The sequence below is a fragment of the Trachinotus anak genome, unplaced genomic scaffold (genome assembly GCF_046630095.1).
Source record: "Trachinotus anak isolate AG129_WGS33_773 ecotype Australia unplaced genomic scaffold, CSIRO_AGI_Tana_v1 ptg000019l, whole genome shotgun sequence".
NCBI lineage: Eukaryota > Metazoa > Chordata > Actinopteri > Carangiformes > Carangidae > Trachinotus > Trachinotus anak.
In genome coordinates, this window is record NW_027273870.1 from 27386952 (window position 1) to 27410046 (window position 23095).

Below are 23095 nucleotides of genomic sequence, written 5' to 3' on the forward strand. Positions count from 1 at the left end.
AGTCTCGACTTGTTCACACTTCAACAGAACAAATGCACTAAACCATTGAGTTATCACACTCCGGCGCGAGGCAGTAAACCGCCCTTTGTGGCCTGGATGTAATTAACATGGATCAGTCATTAGCTTCAAAGAGGAGCTGAACTTTGTCTGAAGCTGCCACAGGTTCTGTCGGACAAACTATTCGTAGTTTCACTCGGCTGTGTTGATTTTAAGGTCTGCACACAGTCTGGGCCACAGATCAAATCTATGAATTTACCGTTGGCTAACGTCACACTGCTCCTTTCACCAGGCCGTTTCATTCTCGAGTGCCAAACAGACAGATGTGTCCGAGCTGTCATAGAGGACTGACTTTCCATTGATTGTCTGGGATTGATTTTTTAAGATTAAAAGACAGAGGTCTCGTGTTTGGAAGATTTGAATATCTACTTGAAACCCTGCGATGCTGCTGAGGACCAAAACATCAGCAAACAGAAACGTTCACCTGGAGCCACAGTAACCTCAGACTGAACAAGAGCAAAGAGGCCTCTGCTGGCTGGAGTCTGAAGATACCATTCAGCCATGCACGTATCAACAGCCACTATGGCTGTAATGTGACTTTCAGGTTCGTTCCTATGCTAATATTCTTCCATTACTTATCAGCTTTCTCTTTACAAGACAGAGACTTCACCGTCAGTCCAACAAATAAAAAGATTCAACGAGTGCAGTGAAACCTTAGCTCTGATGTCGCCTCATTAAAACGCTAAAATTACTCTTAGCCGATTGCTTTCACGTGACGAACAGCAGCAGCCTCTCAGGTGTAATTCCCCTTTAATTCCCACGTTGCTCTGGTGTTCTGTAGCTGATGCAGCTGACAGCGCCCAAATGCGTAATAGCGAGTATGTGTGCTCACTGCAGTGATGGGTGAATTAATCGACCAAGCGTGTGTGAAAACACACCGTCTGGCTTCCCGCTCTCTCTCTCTCTCTCTATTGCAGCACACAAACAAACTGTGTGGCCTCTAATACACACGCGCACACACACACACACACACACACACAGAGCTGTATTTCTTGCCATGTACCAATGCTTGAATTAGCACCTTTGTCCATGCCAGGCGAGCACGCATCCAGGCAGCGAGCCCGAGGAAACTTGTGCTGTTAACGGGCATGGCTGTGAATAATCTGAGGGAAACAATATAAACACAAGTTGGAAACAAAAGAACATTGCCACTGTATCTCTCACTCTCACACACACACACACACACACACACACACACACAGAGCTCGTTCCTAAGCTTACAGGCAGAAACTTGCTTTTGGATATTTCTTGACTTTCCTTCAGATTTTTAAAAAAAACGTGTGATAACCAGAGATAGAAATTGGGTTCCAGCTGGTATTTTTTCTTCTGTTTTTTTTCCATTTTTTAAATAAAACCACCCCTCTTCTCTTTCTAATACGTACAAAAAACATAGTTCGATTGTACTCATACCGCAGGAAATAACACAGTGCAAACTCTTTGACAATCATCGGTAATAAGGAGCCTTGGCAAAAAAAAAAAAAAAAAAAAAAAAAAAAAACCCACACAAAGGAAAAAAAATTAAAAACACAAAAAAGTAAACAAACTGAATTGTTTGTTTTTTTTATCTCAGGGTCAAAATGTCGGGGGGTGGTCGGGGGTAAAGGTTTTAGTCATGCAAATCTTTTTTTTTTTTTTTGTCTGGCTGGCGAATCAAAACGCTGTCCCAACAAAGTCAGAATTCAGCGGCTGGTGAGTCTGTTTCCCAGCATGCCCGGCAGGCGATAAAGGGCGGGGTCGGGCCGAGGTCGCCGAGATCATAAACCATGCCAATATACATATTAATAATCTTTTCAACCCCTGACCTCATTAACCCTGCGCATTCAGAGCTTTCCATCCGCCCAGCCAGATGAAATACAGCCAAACAAAAACAAATAAAGAAAAAAGAAAAGAAAAAGAAAAGAGAAAAGAAAAAAGAAAAAAGAAAAAAGAAAAAAGAAAAAAGTACAACCTCACTCAGCCTCCACTGACTAACGCTGCGGTTCAGACACTTCGCCACACATACATTCAATATCAAAACAACAGTGTTACTGGAGTTTGGGAAAGGGGACATCACTTTCTCAAAGCAGGATTGAACCCGTCCCCCCACCCTGCGCCCCCCCGCCCCCCTCCCCAGGGAATGTCTGTGATCGGCTATGATAAGAAAAGGGCCTCGGTGACAGGACACACTTTAGAAAACATAAAAAGTAAAAGGCTGAATCTACCAGGTCTTGAAAGGTTGCAGAGGGATGAGGAGGTGGGGGGGGTGGTGGGGGTCGACCTCCCTCTGCCACCTTTCTACCTCGGCCGTCTTTCCATCTCTCTCCACCAGAACAGGAAGGAGAAACAACGTGAAATGAGGCATTCTGGGCCGTGGAGAGAGACTGACTGAATGTGGACAAACGGAGGAAGGAAAGCAGAACAAACTGACTGAAAGAGGTGTACAAGAAGAAACAGATCCCCCAAACGCGTGGCGGCTGGGGGGGGGGGGGGGGGGGGGGGGGCGCATGACAACTGTCATTACGACCACGGTGGCCACTCCACTCATCGCCCCAGAGAAACACCATCCCTCCCTCCATCAATCTGTCCATCTGTCCATTCATCTATCTGTCCGTTCACTCACTCAAAACAAAGTGCTGCCGTCTCCTCCCGCCCCCTGGAGGGTCTCTGCTGGCGTGGCTCCGCCTCCCGCTTCGTGACTGTTGGTGGCCGCTGCCGCTGCTGCCGCCACGGCTTCCAGGGAGGCAGCATCAAAGCCTTGATCTGCCCCCAGCGCGTCGGCCTCCATCTTCACACTGTCGGCCAGGAAGGCGGAGTAGGCGTCGCTGTCGGCCATCAGCAGTTTAAGCTTGGGGATCCAGCTCTTGCGGACGACTCGACGGGCGTTGGTGCACATGTCGGCTGCAATGGCGTTCATCTCGCTCTCCTTAAAGCTTGGTGCGAAATTCTGGCAGTAAACTGCAGGAGGGAAAAAGGACGGAAAAGGTAAGAGAGAGGAAGGTAAGAAAAAAAAAAGACACAAGGCAAACAAAAACAGCAAAAGAAGAAGAAGAAGAAAAGATGGTGAGGAGCCTTAAAATGTACATTTCAAAGCTGCAGTGGGCAAATTCTCACTGAGATGTAACTCAGTCTGGTATCAGAGAGAGAGAGAGAGAGAGAGAGAGAGAGAGAGAGAGAGAGAGAGAGAGAGAGAGAGAGAGAGAGAGAGAGAGAGAGAGAGAGAGAGAGAGAGAGTGTGTGTGAGTGTGTGTGTGTGTGTGTGTGTGTGTGTGTGTGTGTGTGTGTGTGTGGGTGTGTGTGTGTGTGTCTCACATTTGACAGCGTGCAGGACTCTGTTGTCCAGCGGTTTACGACTCGGGTCGTTGGTTGAAGAGCGGATGCCAGTTCCACAGCTGTTAGCCAGAGTGCTCCTACACAAGGAGAAAACACACAAACATCACATCAACACAACAACAATATTAAGTTTACATTTAAAAAACTTATTCCATATACTTCTTTTTGACAACTGATGGTGCAGACAGATACAGAATCTGAACTCAAGTTGGTCGCCTTCAAAATCCAAATTTTCAAATTTTCAGAAAAATAACTAATAGCAATTATTTTGATAATCAATTTCAATAAAGTTATTGCTTTTTTTGTTTTTACATCATTTCCAATTAAATATCTGGAAGACATCAGCTCCGGCTGATGGGACATGTTTTCACAATGTATAACGTTTCATAGACTCAACGCCCTGCACCCACTAACACACTAACACTAGCAGCACACAAACACTCCTGAGCTTCATTTATAGCACAAATTTCACATTTTTAGACAGACTACATCTCACCATGGACTTTATATTTTTGTTCATCGCGTCAACCTTCACACATCTGTTTCTGCCTGCAGCCAACAGCACAGGCGCCGATCCTCACCACTGACACGGTGCTTAGTGCTTTTAAAGACTGCAGCTCAATCCTCAGTCCGTCCCTCGGCCCCTGAGCTACCGGCCCTCTGAACCACACTCGCACCGACACTCAACAAACATCAGGTCTGACTGAAGGAAAAGACACTTACACAGGTTCCGAGCTTTCAGACGCTTATTTTTGTGACAAACTTTGCTCCTCTGGTAACTCAACCTTTCAGTATTTTTCTGTATTTTCAGACCTTGACATTTATTACCTCTGTTTGCTGTAATTAAAGTGTGTAATAGTTGTGCACAACATGACACACAGGCACATATAATGCGCTTTTTGACTCATCTGTCGAGAACTTGTGAGCAAAGCAATAATTTACCCGTCATTTTACAGGCTGAAACACAGATGATTAAAACCCAGACCATGGCAGTGTGTCTGTTATAAAGGTTTGTTTATTAAAAAAAAATAATAAAATAAAAAATCTATTTTTTTCACCATTTTTCACTATTTTTTCAATCCCTGAATTTAGAACTAAATCTCAGTCTCTGTTCTCTGTCTATCATTGGTTTGTAAATAATATATAGTGCAGAAAGAAAGTTGACGGGTATTGATTGACGCTCAACAACCAGTCAGACCAGTTGGATGAAACACATTAACCACTTTTCAGATCATCTTTAATTATAAATGACTCCATCATCAAGCCTTCAGTGCATCAGGCCTGATGCATGTAGTCAAAGTTCTCCAGCAGCATAAAGCTTCATCAGCAGTGTACTGTGTGTGCATGTTGTTCGGGAGTGTATTCAGTTCTCTGCCTTTGTTATTTTAAATGTCGGACACTGACCTGTCGAAGAACGCAGCCAGCAGGCGTCTGAGCAGGACTTTGTGGCGGGTGCCGGCGCTGACGTGGCAGTTCATGAGCTGGGCGCGGGAGATGAACACCGAGGTGCCGCTCACCAGCTCCAGCTTCTCGGCCGGGTCGCCCTCCTCGTACAGCTTCGGGTGGCAGCGGTTCCCGATCTGGCTGATGAGCTCGGCCGGCAGCGACGCCAGGTCCTGCCGGGACCGCGCACCCCTGCCTCCTCGCCCGCCGCCCGAGTCTGGGGCCAAATCTGGCAGAGCCTCCACCCTCTCCCCGACGACTGAGGAGGGAGGATGGTAGATCAGTTTTACATTTCATGGGTTTGATTTGATATTTCACTACACCAGAGTTTCAGAGTGGATACAAGAGAAAAGATGCAAAACTTCTCAAATGTTAAAGAACTAAATAAAACTGTCTAAAATGAGCAAAATTATAATTCAAAGTTTAGAGAGATTAAGATTAACTTCCAGCTTTGGTACTTGACAGTTTGATACTGGTCAATAATAAAAAAGATAAAGATGAGTTTCGATACCCAAGTTAACAGCTTTCATACTCTTACACTAATACACTAATACACTAATTCTCTATTACCAAATACCCTGATACCTCGTTAGCAGTTAATTACACCACGTTCTGGGGAAATAACTGCTCCAGTGCACATTAGGACAATTTAAATGCACACATACTTGAGTTCAGCTCAAATGAAATTACTGTTATGAATCCATACGTTGATGAGAAAATTAATTACTACTGTCAATTTGTGTATAGAAGCAAAATGTTTGAACAATAAAAAGATAAAAAGCCCTCCCACTCCAGCACTATTCACTTCAGAAATGTTAAGTAAACGATTAAATATTGAACAAAATGATCAATTGAAGCATTTTTTGGTATGTAACCATGGTGTAAATGAGATAATTCAGTCCAAAGTGTGTGTTCAAAGGACTGTAACTCAAAGGCAATTACATTCCACTTTGCATTGGGTGCTTCTCTGCCTCCATTCATGCATTAAATTCCTTTGGTTTCTTCCTTTGGTATTCTCTCAAAGTGTTTTCATTCATACTTTATTCAGTAGAAATGAGAGAATGGAGGTCAGGCAGGGTACCAAACTGCGTAGATCCCTGAAAGGACCTGGACAACTTCAAACAACAGGTAAAACTGAACTGAATTTGATGATACTGTTCTAACTTTAAGCACATTTCTCCAACAATCATCATTTTTAATTCCAAACAACCACCTGATGGTCTTGAAACTTTCGATTCAATAAACTGCAAAAGATCTGTGAGCTTAAAGGCAGGATCCACAACTTTCGGTGTTTCTCCTCCAGATCCTCCAGCGTCGAGAAGTTTGGATAAACAACCTCTTCAGTAGTCGTGTTTGTGAGCAGCGACAGTAAAACTTTTAGATTTACATGAAAACAGTGTAACCTTGAAATGAACTCCTCTGTCGTCAGAGCCTACCTGCGGCGCCGGCGTTCAGCATGCTGTACATTGTGTACATGTTGCAGATCTGTCTGTACTGCTCCTCAGCGCTCTCATCCGCTATGTCGTCCTCCTCCTCGTCGTCATGGTAACTGATTGGCGAGTCACTGGTGTACATGCTCAGCGTGCCGGGGCTCGTGCCCTCAGGGGTCCCGCCGTTGTTGTTGTTATTGTTGTTATGGTTACTGTTGAGTCCGGCTCCTCCCACTGAAGCGGCACTGCCGCCGCCCACCATGACGGCGTTGGCTGCAAGTCCACGCCCAGAGGCATCCTGGGTAGTGTTGTTGGAGGAGGTGGAGGAGGAAGACGAGGAGGAGGAGTAGCGCGCAGCCTTCCTCATCCCGCCTCCTGCGCCCCCGCCAGACCCCCCTCCCCCGTCACGGTTGCCCCCCTCCCACAGCCGCTTGGCCACAGGGGTGCAGACCACCGAGTAGGGAGAGCTCTCCTGCTGCAGAGGAGAGAGACCAGTCAACAAATACAGTCCAACTCATTTATAACAACAACAAATGTAACAATAAAAAACCCGTCTGGGGCCATAACACGACCTACGCTCTGTGATTCAAGGCTTTTCATACAAACTTTATTTAGCTTCTCAAACAGTAACAGAAATCATGTCTCACTAATAAGCCTGGGTTTGGTTTTTTATATTATTATATTACTGTGGAGGCACACCTGAAATAAAGAGCACCCCACCTCCATTCTTAATTTTTAGAAATGATTTCCCTTTTATGAAATACTCAAATAATTAGGCTGTTTGTTGTACAGAGGTTATAAAACGCCGTCTGAGCAGCGCTACCTCCTCAGGGCAGATTGGAGGCAAAAGTGAGTCGCTATCGGAAAGTGTCGAGATGAGCAGGGGCTAGCTGGTTAGCGTGCTAACTTCAGTAGAAGGAAAGACGTGATAAGAGTTAGCATTTACGTTGTTCTCCAATTGCTCGGACACAGCTGCCCTACAGCGAGGCAGAAAGCTGCATCCTGTGATGACTTTTAAAAAGGTTAAAGGTGCTTTATGTCAATACTTTAATTTACAACATTAAAAAATTAACTAAACTAAAATAATCAAAAGAATGTGAAGAAATAACAGTTTTGACGTTTAGTCAAAAACATCACTGCATTGTGTTGCGGAGATATTTACTCAAGTTAGCATGCTAACCAGCTAGCCAAAGCCTGTCTGCCTGCCTGTCCAGTCCACCCTCAGTCAAACATGAGAGGATGAGGACATAGTGCAACCTAGAGGGCGTATTCTAACGTCTATGTTACTGAATGGAACAGTAAAGGCAATGATGACTGAAGCTCTTGGCAACTGACCATTATCACAACCACCGCCTCCGCTGCCATGTGCTAACAGCAAGAAACCATGTTCAGAAGCAAAAAAAGAAAGTCAAAGAAACAGAAGCAAAACTAGAGTTAACGAGTGAACGAATGAAGCTTGATGCTGAACTCACCACGATTCTTCTACACTGTTGAGCAAAACAGCTGTTTATGCTAACGTTGGCTATGTTGCAATAGCAAAACCTACAAATGGTCCTTTCAGCTTCACAAAAAATAAATTCACACATGAGCCAAACATTTAGACAATCACTGAGTAAGCCTTTATCTGAAAAGTATCCAGATTCAATGCTCAGCTCACTTGCCAGTTTTTCTACCTTTTCTACACAGTGACATTTAAACGTCTGATCAAAATACAGTTTTTCTAACTAAAGCAAATCAAAAATACAAAACAAAAGCTGAGAAAGCCTCTAATGGTGAAGGAAAAGAGAAATAATATGTTATCATGATAAGTTTCTGATTTAACCTCTAAAAAGTAGCAAATCCACTGAAATTTTAACAGCAGGGAAACATTAAATCTATACATCTGATGCTATTCGCTTGCTTTAACCAAAAAATGAGATGATCACACACTGCTTTCTCTCTGTAGTGAATACACTGATATGCAGATTAACACCTGACATCACATGGCATCTATTTTTGAGCAGCTAACAGATGTTACATGAAAACTAGTTTCTCCAGTTCCTTTCACCTGCAGAAAGACACATAAGACTTTTTTATGTATAAAGATTTACAATCCCCTATTCACAGTCTAAGTTAGTGGCCAAGTTTCAAGCCTAAACTCAATTTTAAACTTTCAGAATACCTGATAATACATAAGAAGCCGCACTGAAAGCTCCACAGTGTTAATGAAAATATGTACTGTATAAAATCTGGTAAAAAAGAGTTATTGAAAGGTACAGTACATTTCTTTAACAGATTCTATTTCACCTTCTTTTCAATAGACACTCAAATAATGGAACACATGAAAAAGCCACAGTTATGTGACAACAAATGAAGTTTCATGACCAAAGTTTCACACTGTTTTAACACCAACTGCTCATTAATATGGATGGCAATATGATAAAAACACAAGCCATTCTCATCTCTCAGCACTGAGGCTCTTCACCACCTCCATTTAAAGCTCGTACAAAGTGGTTGAATGTACACAATTTAAATGACCTCTGACCTCTAACATAATTTAACTCCTTGCCTGACAAAAACTAAATTGAGGCCGTTTCATGCTATATTTCAGAACTAACCTTCAGGATGTACATTAGTATGTGTAGTGTTTTAAAAGTACGTTTTCCAGCTGCTGTTGCAACAAGCAAATGGCTTTTTTGCGGCTGGAGCTACCTCACCTTGAAAGTCCATCAAAGCCTTTTCAAATCTCAAACTCAATCAAACGCCTACTCATGATGCTCTGCTTCAAATGACATTAGGAGCAAATAATCATTTTCTCAGACTACCTCACAGCTCGGTGCTGTTAATTACTGCACCAAAGCAACACTGTGCTTGTTCTGAAGACATCACACGGAGCCTACCTGCTGCGGCTGCGGGGTGGGCTGAGGTGTGGTCGCCGTCTGTTCTGTCTTCACTTTGGACACCAAGGGGAGGGGCGTCAGGCAAGAGGACGGCCTTCCTGCGGCTGTGGCAACGATGCCGACTCCGCCCCCTCCCACTGTTTGAGTGACGGGGCTCTGAGGCTCAGAGGGCGGGGTCTCCTCAGTGTGGAGACCCTGGGAGTCACAGCTTGGAGATGAGACCTGGGGGTGTGGTGACATAAAGACGGATCACACTCTCGTTTCATGTCAATAAATATGAGGATATGTGATGTGTAAAATGTCACAATTCCTCATCGTTCCTCATCTGGGTGTCGAACCTCAATATCTGTTTGGTATCGACTGAAATGTGTCTGTAGTAGAGTACAGAAAATTCTCAAGCACCAAAATGTGACATATTCAGCAGCTGAATTCAATAATAATTTTGCCAATTTTAGACAATTTCATACAGGTAAAGTTACTGTACACCTGCTTCAATATCTGAGGAATATGTTAGTGAAAAAACAGAAAAAATTAGCAATACTGGCAACTGTTTAAAGTCATCTATAAAAGAAAAACTGCCAAAAATTCTTTGGTTCAAGCTCCTCACATGTTATAATTTGCTGCTTTTCTCAGTTTCATGTGATTGTTAATTAAATATTATTTGTTTTTAAACAGTTTTTCAACTATTAATTAAGCTTTTTTTTTTGGTTTCAAAAAAGTTTTTGTATCAGTGTTTGGTTCATCGTGTCAACGCTGGCATAAAAAAAATAAAATAAAATAAATAAATTAAATGATACCAAACCCAACCCAGCAGCTCAAACCTAAAATTAATATTTCTTCTTCTGGCCAAATTTATTACTTTTAATACACTTCACAAAACTCATGTCTGATAAATAACATTTTAAGACCAGCAGGGCACATTTCAGTAGCAGATACTGTATTTTTCCTCACATCCTTCACATAACTCTGAGCTTTTATCATATCATCTCTGTATCTGAGGGTATGAAAGGCTACATTCAAGGAAATCAGTTTTCCTTATTAATATGCAGATTTATGCAGCGAGGCACTCCAAATGTAATCAGATCTACAAACAGAGACACCCCCATGACAACTAAACGCCACGCATAATGACACACACAACAGGTGCCACGACGGCAGCACAAAAAAATGTAATCATACCCATGTTCGGCATATTTTCTCTCTATCACTACAATTTAGAGGATTTCTAATATGTAGAAATTAGTGCTACATTAGTGCTAATGTACGTATGACCTCTACCAGCAGTTCCACATCTGGATTCATGTGGGACATTCTTAAATCCCTGTACATGAAAGCTTCATTGGTAGGTTACCTTCAGGAAAAACTCTGTGCCCTTCTCCATGATCTGTTGGATCTGGAGGAAGCCGGCGGTGTACATGAGCAGGAACTGGTCTCCAACGTTCATGCTGAGGCGTCCCGTGTAGCAGAAGGCCAGGATCTGCTGAAAGCTCTGCGGCTGCACGGCTGGGGGCAGCTCCACCACCGAGCTCTTCCCCCCGGCGTTGAACAGATCCCGGAAGTAGGAGCTGCTGGCCGCCAGGACTGCGCGGTGGGCCTGAGGGGTGAAGAGCAGGGGGAGATAAGTCATAAATACACTGATTCTGATGCAGTGTATGTATTGTGAAATGGAGCTGGTCTGTGCAGAATTAAAATCTATATAATTTGCAGTCAAGTATAAGGAGGTGGTAAATCTGAACCACATGTATGTAGTGGTAGATTGGCTTCATCTCAGCTGCCTGACAAACACTCACAGTGATCTCACTTTGATGGAGTTTCTCTTGAACTGCGACAGAAGTAGATCATTTATTTTTGAAAATATTGACCACATCAAAATTGTATCCAACTGTAAGGGAATCATTTCTGAAATACAGCCAAATTTTCACTCTTGGCCTTACAAAGGGAAATTGTATTGAACAGAAGATTTATGCTTTTGGTGAGAGAGGTGGCCAGATGGAGCTCAGAAAATCTATTAGAAATTATTTAAAGCAGGACTCTGGCTGTTTTTGACGTGGACCATATTTTCCCATCTCACCAATTAAATTGACCAAAATCTTGTCATTAGCTTAATTGTGAAACTAATTACACATTTACATACATTACATCTACTCACTTGGCAGAAGCTTTTATCCAAAGCCACTTACAAGTGAAGGACATTAGTAAAGCTTCAGTGCACTGTGAGACCTTGGTTTGAGTACTGCATCTATTCAATAAGTGCAAGAGATCAGGTAAAGAAGTGCAGTGAAAGTGTATAGTAAGTGCTAGTTAGAGTGTTAGGAGAGGAGGTGCTCTCCGAAGAGGTGAGTCTTCAAGAGTTTCTTGAAGATGGAGAGGGGCTCCCCTGCTCTGAGAGCATTCGGTAGCATGTTCCACCATCAGGGAAGCACAGACGAGATCAGGCTGGACTGAGATTGTCTTGTGTGCGAGGATGTCAATGCCAGTTGACATTCCTTGGAGGAATGCAGTGGCTACAAAGGCTGAATGGCTGAGTTCAAGTAGATGGTGCAGAACCAGAGGTCACTCTGAAGGAAAGCATTAGCGACTTGAATCAGCCATGAGTAGCCAGTGTACTAGCAGAGTGACGTGTGTCCTTTGAAGCTGATGGAAGACCAGATGGACTGACGAATTCTGGACCATCTGCAGGGGTTTCACTGAGCGTGAAGGGAGGCTCCTCAGAAGAGCACTGCAGCAGTCGAGGTGAGAGATAACCACGACCTGGACCAGGAGCTGGGTGGTGAACTGAGTCAGGTAAGGCCTAAGTTTTCTGAGGTTTTATAGAGCAAAGCAGCACGACTGAGAGACAGAGAGAAGGATAGCTGCTCATCAAACATGACACTCAGGTTTCTTGCGACTTTGGTTGGGGTAAGAGATAAAGAGGCGAGTTTGATGTTGATCTCGTGAAGAAGAGACTCATCGGCCAGGATGTAGAAGAGTTGAAGTTTAGTTAGTTTAAGTTTACGCCTTCACTGTAGCTTTCAGAGCAGTGAACACTGTTCACTGTAAGAGTTGTCTCACCACAGAAATTGTTGAATTGAAATGATGTGAATTATAATTTTAATTTTACAGTTCTACTTCTGCTTCAACCATTAAACTTTCAAGCCACTTCTGCCTCTCAAGCTTTAAGCTTTCAAGGTAATGCTGAAATAGTTGATTATGATTGATTTCTGAGATGAATATAAGCAGGTAAGATGAGCAGTAGGTCAATGTCACAGAAAAATTGCAGCAGTTCTTTATTAAGGAAAATCACTTTCCCCAGTGCAGCTGTTTAGTAACCAGCAACAGACGACTGTGGTCACAATGTGCAGCTCCCATGGGTGTATGGAAGTAAGTCTGAATACAAATGCTCATCCTCCAATAGAAAACAGTTATAACTCTTTCTGTACCTTGAAGGCATGTCCCTTGACGACCACAGAGACATCACAGTAGAGGCCCTGCAGCCGCTGTTCGTTCAGACACTCCAGGACGTTGTTGCCAAAGTTAGGGATCGCCATCTGCAGCGTCTGAGCCATAACGCTCTGCCCAGCACCACAGGGTCTGCAGGAAACAGAGGAATAGACGTTGAGTTGAGAGGTTATGGAGAGAAGAGTAGGATGGGATGAATGACAGAAGAATGGAGGGAGATATTTGGAAGAACGGAGGGGTACGTAGGATGAAGGGAAGGTGAGGAGCAAATGGGTCAACAGAGACATCAGAGAGGTGACAAGGCAGCGAGGACACGATGAGGCAGGAGAGGAGGAAACGGTTAATCAAGGAGCGATGAGACGAGGATAACAGAGTAAAGAAGGTCTGGAAGATGTGAAAAAAAAAATGCTGACAAGACAGAAATGAGGAGGGAGGGAAGAGACTTAAAATAAAGGAACAAGTGTATGATGATTAATGAATTAAGTATTTGGTAAACAACTTTAATTCAAAACTGAGTTCCAAATGAATCCGAATGAAAGAGAATTTCGGGCCACCAGCGACAGTTATATAAGACTCTTTTTTTTTTTTTTTTTTTTTTTTTTTTAAACCATGTTTCATTACATCTAATGCACAGTCAATAAACTGTTTGGTGGGTTTTGGCCTACTTTGTTATTTTCTCGTCTCTCCTCCTCAGTCAAAACACAGCCGCTTACATAACTCATCTATTACACTCGTCTTCATCACCATCCAACAAAGAAGCCTGTGATGAAGAGTGCAGGAACTGTCAAACCAGTGGCAAAATACATAAACAATGTCTAAAATCGTCTTTGTCTCAGGACTGGAAGCGTCACTTTTGCATGGACCCTTCATTTTTGTTTATAAATGCACAATTTATTTACATAGAAGGAGTGCGACAGAGCAGGAGTAAACAGACGAGAACACAAAGGTGAGTCACCGCACTACTGAGCAAACACATTTTATACAAGATCATGATCTCCAAGTGATGGATGGTGTACAAGCTTGGCGGACACACACAACGCTCAGCATCATTTGGACAGTAGCTGGTAGTAGTGGATGATGCTGGGCTGCTACGCTGGCTACAACCCAAAACAAACCACTAATAGGAAACAATAAGACAGTGATTAGTCTTGTTCCTCCGCTGAGAGGAAGACTCGCAGACGAGACCTAGTAACCTAAACAGCAGACTGCTACAGCACCTCCAGTTCTCCTTGTAAACGTTGGGAGGTGGGGGGGAATGTACACGGACACCACAGGAGAAGCCCAGAGGTCACAGAGAGGACATGTCACAGTTTTTACAACTTTGACCAAACACAAACTTTAAGACTGCAACGTCAGACTAACTTCTAAGTCTATGCACCATCCGATACGACGTTATTTATAAATAAACTTTATAGTTTCACACCCAGATAAAATTTCTTTGAAATCAGTCCTTCCTCACTGCTCCACAACAGTGGCCTACACAGGACGTTGCGCTGTGCAGCCACTGACAACTAGCAGCGAAGAACTGATTTCAGGTAAATAGTGTAATGTTAGCTGTTTGCAAAACTTCAACAATTTGGCAACATGTTACATTGGAAAGTCCCTCCAGTATGCAAGGTTTTAACTTTAAGGGGTGGCACTAGTGTCAGGACAACTAGTGCAGGAACTGCAATTTATTCCTGGTTTGATGTTTTTTCATGATTAACAGTCAAATGAGATAATAAAAGAAGGATTCTATGGCATTAATGCATCTGCTTGTGTTCTATAGAGGGTTTACCTTGAGCTGTGCCATACAACAATGACAGCAATTATACCACATCCATACAAACTTAGTAATATAGAGCTGTTAAATCTTTTTATAATGAATTGGTATCAGATCAATACTCAGTATTGGCCGATTCAGTATTGAAATCGGTATCAGGAAGGAAAAATGGCAGTAGTATGAGTATCAAAGCCTCGGTCCACAGAGAAATGCACACTGCCTGTATTCAGAAACTGAGACTTAAAACGAGCCATCAGGACTTCTGTGACTTTGTGATGTCACAACAGAGCAGCCATCACGCCCTCAGCCATGCGTCAAGCCCCCTCCCACCTGGACCCACCATCCAACCTTGCAGGATTTGGTTTCTCTGAGTGTTTACCCGAAATCTGCTATATTTTTACTCAATCACTCAGAAAACAGGCAGCCAATCAGAAGAGAGGCTCAGATCCTCTCCTCTGATTGGCTGACTGACCTGTTGTTACTAGAGCTCCAGAGAGAAGCCTGAGAGAGGAGATGTAAAACTACACTGAGATGGTTTTTAGGTTCTTAAAACCACAAATATCTCTTCTTATGGAGACCAACACTTCAAATAAAACACAGGAAAAGTGTAAAATATGGGACCTTTAAGAGAAAAGAAAATGTAATTATCAACCACTGTATGTACAGCAAGCTGCTGCACTGCTGCACTCCTCTGGCTACAAATGACAACCTTCATCATCTACCAATGTATCCTTTATTTCCTGACTGAATGTTTACTCTGTAAAACAGTGCCTGATACACTGATGATGAAGTTCAGAGGCCAAGGTGATAACTTTTAAGTGCTTACTTACAGAATAATTCAGGTTGAAATAACATAAAATAGACAAATAAACTGCAAATCCTCATAAAGTCTGGAACATACAAATGTTTGGCATCTTTATCCAATAAATTACTTAAAACTGTTCAAGTTCAAATTTGCTCTGTATACACACACAAAAAACTGCATTTACAGTTGAATACTATGCGTGTTCCCATTCATTTTAGGTTGCTAGAGCATTCCAAAAAAAAAAAAAATAGGTCACCTGGATAAAAAGGTTGAAAACATCCATTCATCCGTCACTGGGCTGTGTGACAATAGCAAGTCCATAAACAACTGACTTTCATCTGCAATCTCAAGCATTTCACACATCATTCCTGGAGAAATCTGATTTAGTTGGTAATTTGTGGTCCTAACAACGTGCATTCAAAAGTCAAACAGGACAAGAGTGCAAGACAAATGCTGGAAAAGAAATATTGCTGTATTGCCCAGCACTGTATGTGGGGCTTCAGCTGTTCAGCCTTGCTGAAGGAACAATTGCAGAGCAACTTATCATAACTGTAATAAAAACAGTGGGAATTCTGCTGACAAGCTGTGCATTCATTTCATTTAACTTCACTGATTGGCTGTTGTGACTATCGCACCGAGGTCTTGGAGAAGCTCTCGCTCTGGGCCACACAGCTTGAGTCAGATGTTTTCAGCCCAACAACCACATCCCACCTGACTCGGTGTGTATGAGATGCTTCCCTCCACAGCTGGACAATGTAAAGCCGATCCACTCACAGCAGAACCGGCCTTGTGAATAATAAAAACCCTCATTCAGCAACAAAACCTACTGGACTCGACCTTGAAAACAGCCAAAGGACCAAACTATTTCAGCCACCTACACCTGTGAGGAGAATCGGGATGCAACACTTTGGTGGAAAATTAAGAGACTCCAAGTAGAGAATAAAAGAACAAAAAAACATAAAAGCTCTAGCAGAGACGAACCATGTATGTGCCCTTTTTGTTTGATGCTTGGTGGCATGTTTTCATTTTTCTTGTGTTTAACAGGCTAAGCGCAAACAGTTTCGCCAAGCATCCACAACACAGTTGGATAGTAAGAAATTATTTTTAAGTTAAACACCAACTTTTGTCGTTTCTTCATCAATCATTAAGAGCCACATTCTCGTATCGCCGTTCAGAGGGGGAACAGGCGGAGATGCAGGTTTCTCCACTTCCAAAACAAGCAGTGTGCAGCGCAGAAACACCTTGAGTCTTTGTTGATCTGTCGTAGGTGGTGACAGCTTTTATGTTATCTGAACAACTAGGCATGACACATCATGACACATCATGACAACGTCTTCTGTTGCAAAACCTTACTTCTAGCTCACATTCAGAGTACAGCACAAAAAAAAAAGTGCTTCTGCAAACAAGCATAGGGAAAGCAAGGTTAACAAAACACGTAGGTAGCAACGCCTGCCGGGCACTAAATGTCACCAAATTATAAATCTGTACGAGAGTGTCCTCGGGTGGATTTTTAACTTTAAATCCCATCTCTTTCAGTGGAGCTCCTCCTCGGCCAACAGTAAGACAGCGGCTGCACCGAGAAGCTTCCAGGTGTGAATGTGAAGCAGGGTGTTACTGTACTGTAGCATGCACGCTCAGCAAACCTTCCCTGGTTGAAAAATAAAAGCTGAAAAAAAAGTTGGCCAAAGCAGTCCTGAGCTCCCTGCCTCACACCTACATAAGGGCAGCGCTGAGAACAGGGGGCCATCTGCATTTCATTTAATTAATTTTTAGGTTTATTGCAACTAATTAATTTTGATGGATACAGGCACAGTTCGTAAAGCATTGGGCTACAAGAGAGAGCTGAGCGTGTCTATTTACATCTCTGGTGCTGCATATTTCATTAGCAGTTTGTATTTTTTTTATTTTATTTTGAAATGTTGAAAATTCTGGACTTGCATCAACAAAGCTAAGATTAAAATAAAAGCACTGGTTATCAGTATCTATCAGTATCTTTTACGGCAGCAAACAAATCAGTTGAAATAAGACACATGAAAAATTGCCCAAATGCTAATATTAGTATGTGCATTAATTGTATAAACTTCCCTTATAATATTATTAATTGGACAGCCGTATTCTGAACAAAAACAATTAAGACTGATTATTGGACTGGGAGCACTTTGTACAATTTGATCTGAATAACGTTCCCATCATGTCAAAACACTATTTGCGCCCGAGTGTATAAATTACAGCTGAGTTTTCTCCTTATTTTGTTAAAATCAATAAATGCTCTGACTAAGTCTGTGTTTGCTTGCCAGTGTACTTTGACACATTATTGTGCCTTGACAGTTTGTGCCGATGTAAAGAAATCAATATGCATTACATTAATGTAATTATAATTCAACTGAAGTGGTTCAGAGTGATATTTTCTCCATGCATTTTGGGCCCCATCCAGGCTTTGTTTACATACATTACTCCTACTTTAATTAGTGCATCATGATTGACTCAGTGATACTGGTGAATACTATCAAAGTGTAGTGATAGAGCAGCAGGATCACGATTAAAGGTTTGCTGGTTTTGACCTCTGAACTGGCTGGGAAAAAAAAAAAAAAAAAAATCTTGGCACTAAAGATGCGTGATGTGTACCGTCTGCTCCCTTACATCTGCACATCCTGTGGCCTCGAGCAAGAAATTGAACCGCCAAGTGTCCCAGTGGAGCTTCTCAGCAACAAATACTAGATGCCTGTCTTGTTTCCAGGTGTAAATATGTGCAATCATATGAATTATAAGCAGCCAGTTGCTAAGACAAAGCACTTGTGTGATGAAAATCTTCCCTCAATAATCAAACAGGCACTGATCTCACGAAAAAAGTTCAAAAACAGAAAAGCCTACAGTTATGCTGAGGTTCACAACAGGAGACCATAATTTGTCATAAAATCTGAAATTGCTCAAGGGTATTTTTTGTAGCCTAAAAGCTTAATTTTTTCTTCCATACAAGGAGCTGCTTGCCTGACTCGATTTCAACACACTGCTGAGCACCGAATGTGTCATCCAAGGACATCCTACCAGCCACCTTTTCCTCCTCACAGGTCACAGAGGTCACAACAACTTCCAGGAAACATAAAGGGTAGTTAATTCACACCACTTGACCCTTGCCCTGTAGTCCCCATGTGCCCCATTATACGCTCTGACTCCATGTGTGTGTGTCTCTGTGTGTGTGTGTCCTCTACAACTTATTTTAAATTCATCTCCAGTGCCACAAACTCTGTATTACTTTATCCAGACTACCCACATGCTCTAGCTAACACCCAAATACCACAAAAGTAACTTGATCACTGCAGTCACCTGGCTGGCACATGTTCAACACAAGCAATCATTTGCATCAACACTCACAAGCGTGTGATATTAACATCAATCACTACCTAATCACATTCAGTTTCCTGGTTTAGGGAGGTTAAAGGTGGCCTGTTAGCAAGTAGCAAGCTAAAGCTAAGGCTAACACTGGCATTAGTAAAACACTCCACCTATGCATATAATTCGTAAAAACCTGCCTTTAAAGTGCACGTAATAAATCCCAGCCTTGTGTGGCTTTTAGTTTAAAGGGCATTTAAGGCTGAAAATGCTGTATTTACCGACACTGGTGGGTAAACAGCCACCAAGCTGTGGCTATGGTGTAGCCTCCCTTGAGCACGACCAGAGCTGAAACTTCAAAAACGAAATATTATTCATACACATCAATTATACATCAATTAATCTCACATGAAAGTAAAAGCAGAGTCGATGTCTCGCCGGTGGACGCGTCGGGAGAGTAAGAGCCCGCCACCAACGGGGCAGCAGGGCAGTCAGAGCGGGCAGAGAGCTCTCGGTGCCCCGCCGTGTGCCAGCCTCGATGCCCGGTAGGAATTGGGAGTCCTCGGCTGGCCCGGGCCGGTGCGTACGTTCAGCGGAGGGAGGGAGGGAGGGAGGGGGGTGGCAGCGGAAAAGGGACAAAAAAAAAAAAAAAAAAAAAAAAAGCGAGGTTTTCTTCTCTATTTTGTGTGTCAACTCCCACCCCCCCCCCCACCCCAGCACACACACGTTTATCGTCCGGGAAATACAGCCACAAAAAGGGGGTAAAATATTCAGCAGTTGAGCGGCTCTCCCCTTGTTCCGTGTCAGCGCGGCGTGATGTCCGCTCAGCCCGAGTTCCCCACCTCCTCCTCCGGACGAATGGCAGCCACCGCCGCGGGACAGACACGCGTTGTTCCCCTCCAAAATGTCGCTTGCGGTTTATCACAGCGAATAAATTATTTATTAAATCTCCACCAGTGGGGGAAGCCACATAGGTTACAAGCACTTGAGAGGACTCCAATGTGAATTTTTATTTTATTTTTTATTTTTTACCGGAGAGGAGAGTCTATAGCGGAGGGCGATCCTGGCACTCCATCTTTAGCCGACATCAACAGGTCATCCCGGGACACAAATGCGCTGCAACTGTGGGCGAGTCAGACGGATGGATCCGGCATGGAGAGAGGATAGGAGGGGGGAGGAAGGTAGGAGGATGGGGGGGGGGGGTGGCTGTAAAATCTTAACCCGTTTACCGACAGGACACCGTGATATTGGGCGCTTTTCAAATGCAGCATGGTACTTGGAAAAAACTGCCCCCCCCCACCACCACCACCACCACCACCTAGTAGTTTTAGAGAAAGTTCAGGAATGTGGAAGAAAGAGGAGCGAGGGAGGAAGGGGGGGGGGGGCTCATCAAGTCACTCACCGAGGGGAAAAGAGGGGGGGGGGGTAATGAGTGAAGCCGGTGAAGTGGTTAAAGTTTGGTCCGACCCCATCAGCCCATCCCCCATAGGAGCCAGCAGAACTTTACCACCTCCCTCCCCTAAAGAAAACAATAAAAAAAAAAAACAATAGCTCACCCCCCCCCCCTTCCAGCCCCCTCCCTCCCTCCCTACTTCAACACACAACCGCAGACCATACACCTCTATATCCAAATTCACATCCGAATTCAAGAACACACACACGCACACACAGTTCGGGGCTCGGAGGACCGACCGACCCGTCTCGCCTGCCGAGCCCGACCCGATGTCCTCGATGACCCGCCGCACTCAACTCACCCCCTCGGCTGTGGATCCGTCGGAAAGTGTTTCAATGGAGGAGCGGCGCAGAAGAAGCGGTCCAGTGTCTCCCTCCGCCTCGCTACAGGCAGCCATTCATTGTGACTGTATGCTGTGTGTGTGTGAATGTGTGTGTCTCTCTCTGTCTGTGTGTGTGTGTGTGTGTGTGTGTGAACCAGCAGCCGGAGCATGCACACACACACACACACACACACACACACACACACACACACATGCAGGAGGAGAAGGGAGCGCAGAGCCATCGAGGAGAGGGACGCAGAGGAGCAGAGCGGTTTTTTTACTCTCCCAGGGGCTGCAGACAGATCGCAGAGCTACCGATCGACGAGACAGACAGACAGGTAGACAGACAGGTAGACAGACAGACAGACAGACAGATGGGGGGGGGGGGGGGGGGGGCATCCTGCATTGTCTCATTACTTTTACCAGTAATGCCACAACCAAACGCTGCACCTTAGGTATTGTAATTGTAATTTTGTGAATGTGTCTGCAACCTATTATTATACTGTCAAAACCGAATCTTCCCTTATTAAACTTTTTTTTTTTTTTTTTTTGTCCATACCTGGTAAAACTTCATGTCGGCTAAATAAAATAAAAACGTGAGCAGTGTCATAATTTAAACCTTTGTGGTTATCACAACAGACTTCAGTTTAATCCTTAATTTTGTCACCAAATCCCTCAAATAGCAGGCTGGAGGTAAATTATAGGCTCACTCCACATTCCGTTTGTTTTCCTCAGCAATACTAAAAATAACTTGGCACAGACACGGTCGTTTGGATGAGTAACAGCAGGAAGGAAAGTTGACTGAGATATTTATGCAGTCAAAACAATGGTGAGGTATCTCACATGAATGCTGTGCAAACATACTGTATTTATTCTCATTTCACTTCTATTATAGGTTGTTATTTAATAAACTAAACGAGATCCAAAATAATATTTTGAGTGATGTTAAGAAGTAATTTGGCAGAGTAATAGATTACATGTGTGAGCCCACGCATCGCTGCAGGCAGGTAGACAGGCAGCGTCCCCAGCCGACCCGACTGTCTGAGCCCCACCCACTAGTCCACCCACCCACCCACTCACTCACTACTCACCGGGGTGTCTTCTCCCTTGGGTGGCGTGGAAGCGACCGACTCCCTCCTTCCTGTGACCGTGAAGCCTGGGGGTGGGTATATAGGGGTGGGGTGGGGGGTGGGGGGGACGTCGGTTCGATCCCGCTTGTGTGAGATAGTGCGTCTAGACTCCGGGCAGGTGAGCCCTCCGGGGCCTCCAGGCGCGGCGTACAGTGAATACTAAACAGGATGAGACTGCATCCAGGCACGGCACTGCGCTCCCGCTCTCTCTCCCTGTCATGCCAAATACTATTAACTCTATAATTCTCCTGTGTCAGATGTATAGCGCTACGCTCTCTGGGCGTTTATAGTCACAGCGCCCCCATCCAGATGTTCAGGCTTGTGTGCATCGTACAGAAAGAGCCAGGTTTCATTCCCACCCACTGTCACCCACATGGGAACTGGGTGAAAACCACTAAATAAAACAAGGTGATGGTAGTAAGTGTGAAATGTTTGTAATGATTGTAAAAAAAATAAATATGCAAACAAACCTTGAACCACCACCTTTAAATTACTTTCTCTTTTTTTAATTATTTGGATTGTATATTTTATTTTTCAGGTAACTATATGAATTAACATCAAAATCTAATTAATGTTTTCTGGAAATTCTGGAAATGGTCACATTTAAACTGACAGAAAAAACCATGTTATAAACTAATTTCTAAGTTTTAAATTCTAATAAATAGGCTACTTACTATCAGCAAAAAAAAAAAAAAGTAAAAGTATGCAGGCAGGCTGTTAAATAAACACACTGTAGTCAAATATTTGCCTGTTAAATGTGGTGGGATAGTCTAAAATTACATCAAAGGAAAATAACTTAAGAAGTAAAGCACAAGTAGAACCTAAGAATTACACCTCAGCATAATACATGAGTAAATCAGGACTTTGTAACTGGTGTTAAGATCACATTAACCTGCTATAGTTGGAGCCCCAGGGTAAACATGAGCTGCTGGGCTCCTGTAGATGTGCAATTTGTACTATTTTTCTCAGTTGGATTACTATGGCCACGGGCATAATGTGTGCTAATTTGCTGTGATATACTGCATTGGTAATATAGAACATATAAGCACAAAAAGGAAATATGGTGGTGTTAAAACGTTTTTCATCAGGACAGGGCCTGTTGTGTCAGCTGGTGATGTGTGTAATGGTGAATAATCCCAAAGAATTTTTAATTTAACAAACTTGGTAACACACAATAAGTTTGCAGCTTTCAGGGCCCAAGCAGACCTGCTGACTGTCTGTGCCAATAATAAGATAATGAGGGAAAAAATGTCAAATATTTGTTTATTTTGCACATTAAAGGAAAGAATTTAGATCATTTCCTCATTCACTCTACACTTGTGTATGACAGCACTGAATGCAAGAAATAGGAAAAAGAAGATCAAGCTTCTATTTTATCTATTGTCCACGAACAGCATCACATTCCTGCCATAACGACCTCAGTTCACTCCACTGTACCCTGCGTGAGCACTGACCTTGTTTTCTCCAAGGCAGTGTTTACCTCCGCACACTATAGGTTTGAGATATTCCGGTTAATCCACACACTATGTTTAGCCTCTTCATGAGAATGCATTACCAGCTGCGGGCACGGTGAGATTAAATTAGATTATTCATGAAAGCAGACTGATGTGTTTTCCAGTCTCCTCACATGTTCTCTGCGGGGGAAAGTAGGCCAGGATGTGCAGCGGCTGACTGATCGACCCCCTCTCCTTCTTGTCCTTACATTACACGGCCCCGACCGGAGGGGCGGGGGCAGCA

The 23095-nt window shown here is 43.4% G+C and overlaps 1 protein-coding gene across 3 annotated transcripts; it reads right to left on the reverse strand.

The window, feature by feature from the left end:
* Positions 1–1678: 1678 nt before the first annotated feature.
* On the reverse strand, positions 1679–20606 carry nacc1b (nucleus accumbens associated 1, BEN and BTB (POZ) domain containing b). Of its 3 annotated transcripts, none has more exons than XM_071503830.1 (8): positions 18862–19025; positions 12538–12688; positions 10470–10712; positions 9119–9340; positions 6246–6714; positions 4771–5068; positions 3346–3443; positions 1679–2991 (listed from the first exon to the last, which is right to left on the reverse strand). In XM_071503830.1, the coding sequence occupies exons 2-8, from the start codon at positions 12661–12663 to the stop codon at positions 2657–2659; spliced, it is 1791 nt and encodes a 596-aa protein (XP_071359931.1). In that variant the 5' UTR covers positions 12664–12688; positions 18862–19025; the 3' UTR covers positions 1679–2656. The 3 variants fall into 3 exon arrangements, with proteins under 3 accessions (XP_071359931.1, XP_071359930.1, XP_071359932.1); XM_071503829.1 differs by lacking the exon at positions 18862–19025 and adding an exon at positions 20208–20606 and having other exon boundaries at positions 2529–2991; XM_071503831.1 differs by lacking the exon at positions 18862–19025 and adding an exon at positions 18735–18858 and having other exon boundaries at positions 2529–2991.
* Between the last annotated feature and the right edge of the window lie 2489 nt (positions 20607–23095).